Source organism: Candida oxycetoniae (assembly GCF_023343755.2).
Source record: "Candida oxycetoniae strain CBS 10844 chromosome Unknown scaffold30, whole genome shotgun sequence".
Lineage (NCBI taxonomy): Eukaryota > Fungi > Ascomycota > Pichiomycetes > Serinales > Debaryomycetaceae > Lodderomyces > Lodderomyces oxycetoniae.
In genome coordinates, this window is record NW_026055437.1 from 135665 (window position 1) to 143174 (window position 7510).

The window sequence follows — 7510 nt, forward strand, 5'->3', positions numbered from 1 at the left end:
ACACTGCCTTTGCTCAAGACCACACTGCCTTTGCTCAAGACCACACTGCCTTTGCTCAAGACCACACTGCCTTTGCTCAAGACCACACTGCCTTTGCTCAAGACCACACTGCCTTTGCTCAAGACCACACTGCCTTTGCTCAAGACCACACTGCATTTGCTCGCTAGTGTCGCTTCCTCTCTTGAGAATATGAAATGTATAGAGTTAATTAATCTTTGGAAACCCAGTAATTTCCCTATTCTCTAATCGCTATTCTCTAATCGCTACTCTCTAATCGCTATTCTCTAGTCACTACTCTCTAGTCACTACTCTCTAATCGCTATTCTCTAGTCACTACTCTCTAATCGCTATTCTCTAGTCACTACTCTCTAGTCACTACTCTCTAGTCACTGCTCTCTAGTCGCTACTTTTCTCTCTTCTTCCTCTCGACTATCTCACCTTCCTCGGTTGTCTCTAATTTCGCAACAATTTGAGTTAAAATCAAAGAGAAAAAAAAATCAATATGTTTCACTAGTTAGTATGCGGAATCTAAAAAATGAAAATTTTCAAATATTTCGATTCTTGTTAAGAAAAGGGATCATTACTACCACCACCGAGTAGAGAGGAAAAGAGGAAGAGATGTCGGATCATCCTATTTCGCAGCCACCAATAGACGGTGCATCTAAACTAACGCTATCACCAGAATCGAAATTGCATGGGTTTGAGTGGTGGAGGAGATCATTACAATATCAAACGGGTTTAGGTCAAACACCACAAGAGAAAGCACAATTTGAATATGACTTTCAAAATCGAGATTTGGACAAAAAATGTGAAACTTGTAAAGAAAATTTAAACTGGGTTCTTAAATACTCGCCACTGGTCTTGTTCATGATGGACCATATTAGGAAATTAAATAAAGACAACGAACCAGTACCGAGACTGAAAATCGTATGCCAAACTTGTGATTTTACAAAAGGCGGTGGTTTTAATCCTGAGTTGGGGATAGTGCTATGCAGTAACTGGATTCGATCCAAATGGCAGTTGGAAGATATCTTGACTCACGAATTGGTACATTTGTATGATTTCATGAGATTTGATGTGGATATAAACAATTTGAGGCATCATGCATGTATGGAGATCCGGGCCTCAATGTTGAGTGGAGAGTGCAGAGTATGGAACGAGATAAGGAAAACAGGATTGGGCAATTTTGGTAAAAAGTTTCAAGATTGTATTAGAAGAAGAGCCATTATATCCGTGGCAGCAAATCCAATATGCAATAGTAAAGAAGAAGCAGAATCTGTGGTCAATCTTGTGTGGAAGAGTTGTTTTAATGATACCAGACCATTTGAACGTGTATATAGGTAAGCTTCAACCTGCTACAAAAAAAAGAAAAGGAATTCTACAAACATGGATATTTTTCAAGTGTTTTAGTGCGACTTTGAAGATTTGATATCCAAAGCTTTTTCACTCATATGTTTTTAGTCTATTGAGTAGCAACTTGCTGCTTTTGTGTAGTTGCTATTTGCTAAATGGCGAAAAATACCTGGAATAAAAATGTAGCACAATTTTAATTTTTCCATACTCATACTAACAAACGATGGGAACGATTGTGACACTATCGAGCAAAGCGAGATAGTGGAGCACATAGTAGATAGTTCATTGAGTCGAGGCGTTACCTTTTGGGTTTATCCGCGGAAAGTGATTAAAATCTTTGCCCAAATACATCGTACCACTCCAAGTCCGTTCAATAATTGTCCCCAATATGTAAATGACTTTTTATTTTTTATGATTTTGCATTTATTCCCATCTACATAGAAGGCACACAGTTTAATTAGTATAGAAGGAGACAGTTTAATTAGTACTACTACATATTGTAAGTTTCTCGCTTCTTTCTTTTTTCTTCTTCAAACATTACTACAATAAGTATCGCTTAGTCTCCTACACAACGCATACTTGGGTACTGAAAGGAATACTACGGGATGGCAGGGCCAGAAAAAAAAATGCATATAAAGAGACACACATTACTGTTTTTCCTTGGGAGTAAGTTTGTCCATACAAAACAATACCTCCATACTCAATCTTGCCTTAACTCCTTTCGGGTGCAAAAAGTCTTAGTTGGAAAAAAAAAATTTCACTACTCCTGAAATATAAGGCCATTTTGTTATAGCATACACGTTGTCGATACATGTCTTCTTCCCACCACTAGAGAAGTAAAGTATCCCGTGTGTAGGCTGAAATCCATATATTGAAAAAAAGAAGAGCGAGAGAGAGCGAAAGAGAGACAGAGAGACAGAGAGACAGAGACAAAGAGAGAGATATGACTTCGAATACTTGTGATAGATTAGATCTCTTATCAGAAAAGGTTAATAGACGAGATTTACTAGATATCAACAATGACTATAATGCTTCGTCATCAAGTGATAACGAGGACCTGGATGCATCAAAAACACTTGCCGATGCAATTGAGTTACAAGACTCTCAACCAGAACAGCTACACAGGATTGGTAAACAAGATTCAAGAAACGGAGTTCTGTCTTCTTTCTCCACCACCACCTCCTCCTTCTCTCCAAGAAGTCCACTTTCTCATGAAGCCAGTGATACACTGAGATCTAGCAAAGATCAGAAAAGCTCAAAAGTGTATGGTCATTTACTGCGCGAAAGTGAATCGGATATCAATCTAGATGGACATGTCAAATACGTATTCAATCAAGGCAAAATACGTCTCAAGAAGAAAAAGAACAACGAGTCATCACTTGATAAAGAGCAGGAACAAGGGCCAACAAAGAAATATTCGAAAGCTGCTGTTGCTGCTGCTGCTGCTGCTGCCGCTGTCGCTAATGGCAAATACAGATTGAAATTTGGAGATTTGACTTTCAAGTCATCTAGTACAACCATTTTCGATTCAGAAGAATTTAAAAGCTCGCAATTTTTTGGCATGTACGTTTTGTTTTGGCTTTACACTGCATTTGTGCTGTTTAATAATTTGGTACATATTTATTTTGAAAACGCTACACCAGTAATGAAATGGAGCATTGTTTTGATACTACGTCGGGATTTGCTCAAGGTTGGGTTGACTGATTTGGTTATGTATTTAGCCAGCTATTTTCCATATTTCTTACAAGTCTTGGTCATAAAGAGATGGATTAGCTGGAGAAAAATTGGCTGGATCATCGAGAGTGTTTACGAAGCTATTTTTGTTGTAGTCTTTGTATGGTTTGGGCACTATATGAATTTCCCATGGATAGCAAGAGTGTTTTTGGTATTACATAGTCTTGTGTTTTTGATGAAGATCCATTCATATGCATTTTATAACGGGTATTTGTGGGAGGTGTACAATGAAGGTTTATTCTCTGAATCTTATTTGGATTTGTTATTGAAAAAACAAGTTGTATTACCAAAGGGACATGAAGAGGAAAAAACCATTGAACTTTTAAAAGGAAGTATTGAGTTCACCAAGTATGAGTTGGAGTATCAATCCAGAGCAACAACAGATAAGCCGGAAAGTGACAAACACAAAGACGAAAACGTTAGATTAGACTTGTCATTCAAGGAGTTGCAAGATAAAGGTTGCATTATTTTTCCTCAGAACATCAATTTGCGTAACTACTTTGAGTATAGTATGTTTCCAACTGTGGTTTACACTTTACAATTTCCTAGAACCAAAAAGATTAGGTGGTCATATGTCTTGTATAAGACGTTTGCTGTTTTTAGTCTTTTTTTTCTCATGATAACGATTGCTGAAAACAGCTTGGTACCAATTGTTAAAAGGTGTATACTTGCGAGACGACTTCCCATTCATGAGAGGATCCCTCATTATTTTTTCATTTTGTTAGACATGATTCCACCATTTTTGATGGAATACTTGTTCACTTTTTTCCTCATTTGGGATTCGGTGTTGAATGCACTTGCCGAGTTGACACTCTTTGCAGATCGAGATTTCTATGGACCATGGTGGTCATGTACTGATTTTTCAGAGTTTGCAAGATTATGGAACAAGCCAGTCCACAACTTTTTATTACGCCATGTTTACCACTCAAGTATCAGTGCACTAAAAGTAAACAGGATACAAGCTGCTTTGATTACCTTTATATTATCAAGTATTGTTCACGAGTTGGTAATGTATGTCATTTTTGGAAGTGTTCGTGGATATTTACTACTTTTCCAAATGTCTCAGATACCACTAGTTATGATGAGTAAGAGCAAATTATTGAGAGATAAAAAGGTATTGGGGAATTGTATCTGCTGGTTCGGGTTCATTAGTGGCCCGAGTATTATTTGCTGTTTGTATTTGGTTTTTTAATAAAAAGAGTTGTATGTACCACAAATATAATGTTAGCTTTGAATCCTGTTGTTAGATTAAAACTTCTTAAACAATATAGAAATATTAATTCAACTAATTGCACTTGTTTACATTTTGATTTAACTATTAAATTATCAAACCTTAACCGTGAGATTTAATTTATACCTTATTCGTGAGTTTTAAATTCAATATTGATTCTCTCTTCAATGAAAGCAGAGAAAGTGGGAAGGAGAGAAGGGACGATTGTGGAGGAAATTCATATATTTAACTTCTTGTTTTGAGAAAACTTATCCTTTGTAGTTATGTTACTACCACTAGGGGGGGCGGGGGCGAGGGGGGCTTATTCACTATTGGATGGATTTTCATAAAGAGGGCTCATTCACTAGCAAATGGTAGCTGTTTTTATTTTTCCAATGGAAAAGTATAATTTCGGATTATCATAAGTATTAACTTTTAAAACCTAATTTGAAAGGGGACCTGAACGGGAAAGTGTGATAATTTTTCCACATGAAAAAATAAATAAGAGATAAAGGAAAAAAGGACTTTTATACTTAGTGAAGAAAAGAAGCATGTTCGTTTTTTGGTTGTGTATCTTAGTTTCTTGAAGTTAATTCCAAATTATTTCTCGGAATCGAGTTCTCTTTCTCGTTCTTTCTCTCTCTCTCTCTCTAATGTATTCTATATCAACAGAGTTATTTGTGTCCATCACCTGCAAAGACATTCTAGATTACCTCATTTACCCCATCGCACTTTGTAAGAATCACTAAACTTGAGATATTATGGAAGAAAAAAAAAGTCTGCATAACCTAAATAGGCTAATAATTGTAAAAGAAACGCAAAAGAAAAAGACAAACAATTGGACTGGACTACAAAAGGATTCTTTCACATTGCATGTGCTACCGGTTATCTCAATTTTCAACAATCACAAGAATAAGTTTAGAAGAACAACACTTAACGTTTTCCTTTTCTAGACAAGATCAGTCAAGTATCCTGAAAAAAGCTCATTAGTGTATATATAGGCATAGATATTGACATGGATGGCAGTCAGAAATTCATTTTTATATGCTTTTGAGGGATAAGTTTTTCCTTTTCACTCATAGGCTTTGGTTGATAACAATCAGAGTATTTCAATTTAGGGTCATTGTTTCAGGATCTACTTTTTCCATGTTGTCCACAAGCAAGACGAAGAATCGTATATATATCAAATCATGGTTGAGGACTACACGTTGTAGTGGATAAAAATCAAACCCGTGGGTTTGATTATCCTACAGAACTGGATATTGGGGTCCAGCAATCCAGACTTCCAGTCAATATGTATTGTATTTGAATTCATTTTACAATTGTGGGGTTCCGTCATTTTTGGAAGAGCAGACTTGAAGCTTTATAGACTTGATTTATTCCCTGCACTAATTATAGCAGGTAACAAAGTTGTCTTGCCAGAAAATAAAATGAAGATAAAGGTTGTAACGACAAGTATTGATTGGAATAGACACTGATATTTGATGAAGGTAATGAATTTGATTTTCCATCAGAGAGTAGATATAGACTATTGAGCAAAGCGAGATAGTTCATAGATGAATGCAACCATATACCACATTCAGATCTCACTAGTCAAGCTCATATTTGATATTGAAAACATATAGTAATGGGTAGATATACCCTACCAACCAAGGCACTCGCAGTTTGCCTGACAATAGACTACACATCGTGATACAAGTTTACAATACACTTGGTACTTTTTTTTTTTTTACCACAGAGATAACCAACCGTGTGGTAATATTTTTGTTCAGAAATAAGAAGAAAAAAAAAAAATCTTTTAAATATCAATTACATTTTGTTTTGTTTTGTGTTGCTTTAGTTTTTGGATTGTTGGCCCTTTACCTTGTCATATTTAACTAGGTAATATATCTTGTTCAAAACAATTCAGCAAATGAAACTCGTTTGTGATATCCGCATGATCAAAATAAATTGAAACAAAATGCTGTCCCTATATATGTGTGGTAAATTTCAAACATCTGAAACTTTCAACCCCTTGTCTGATTGTGTAAGTTTTGTGAGCTTTGTGTGAAGAACAAACAAAGAAACAAGCAAAAAAAGAACAATAAAGATCTGAATTGTTTGTTCTTATAAACCTTCCCAAACAGGAAGTCTTTTATTAATTAAAGACATGACTTCCTAGTTGGGAAATATGCTTGAAGACTTAATTTAAAAACTATAATTCTCAAAAAGGAATTTAAGGTTCGCCATACAAGAATTAATTATTTATTGCGGGGGGGTATTTTTTTAAATCTCGAGAAAAAAAAAAGGTGTATGTTAGGTTGCATATGCGGCTTTAAGTATAACTGAGAATTACGAGTGTCCTATTTTTTTTGCAGTTTTGAGTATTACAGCAAAGCAAGAAGGTTTTTATGGTAGTGCAATCTTTCGAGGGATCATATTCAACTGAGTGAAATTTTATTAAAGGAGAGGGGAATGAGGGGGTAAGGAGAAGGGGAAACATAACTGGTCTTGAAACGATTATAAAAAAGGCTGGAACCACTATGAAATTGCCTTTTGAAATTCTGAACAACTAGTATAATGAAACCTTCACCCGAAAATTCAAATACATTCTAGTTTTTTGCAACTATATCCACAAGTTAAGAAAACTGAAGTTGTTATCAACTTTTTCATAAAGGGTTTTCTTGTTTTCCAGCTTTTTTCTTCTATTCTTTTCTTTTCTTCTTTATTGGCTTCACAAGTCTATCCCAGGCCTCCAAATTTTGTCACTGTTGAGAGCTTGAATCGGTTAAGATTTGCATATTCATAAGTGTTGAAACCTATCTTCCTTGTGCCAACTCCACATACTGAACCTTTGTTAATCTTTTATATCTAGAAACTCAAAATTTCATACTTTTTTCATCTCCAACCTTTTCCTTCAAACAAGTCAGATGTCAGATGAATATTACTACACAGTTCTGACGGGTGTTTTTAATCTCCTAATGAGCTTAAAGAATGGTGCCTCCACGGGAACTGGAATAGTAAATCTAGTCGAATTTGCACACAATGCAATTGGTCAAGAGATTCCACCAGCGATAATCAACTATTGTGTAAGTACGCAGAATAATGTATTTGGAGATTATCCAACTAAAGAAGATGTTGCACCATCCATTGCATTTGCTGTCATATTCGGTTTTATCATGCTTGTCCACTGTATCGTGTTTGCCATAGATCAATATCGAGGTCATTATTTTT

General features: G+C 35.6%; 1 protein-coding gene across 1 annotated transcript; it reads left to right on the forward strand. All coding sequences in view use genetic code 12, as the record gives it.

The window, feature by feature from the left end:
- Nucleotides 1-618: 618 nt before the first annotated feature.
- KGF56_002724 (ARE2) lies at nucleotides 619-4279 on the forward strand (the record flags this gene model as incomplete). The annotated part of the gene is made up of 3 exons (XM_049323985.1): nucleotides 619-1340; nucleotides 2350-3596; nucleotides 3813-4279. The coding sequence occupies 3 exons, from the start codon at nucleotides 619-621 to the stop codon at nucleotides 4277-4279; spliced, it is 2436 nt and encodes an 811-aa protein (XP_049180277.1).
- Nucleotides 4280-7510: the final 3231 nt, after the last annotated feature.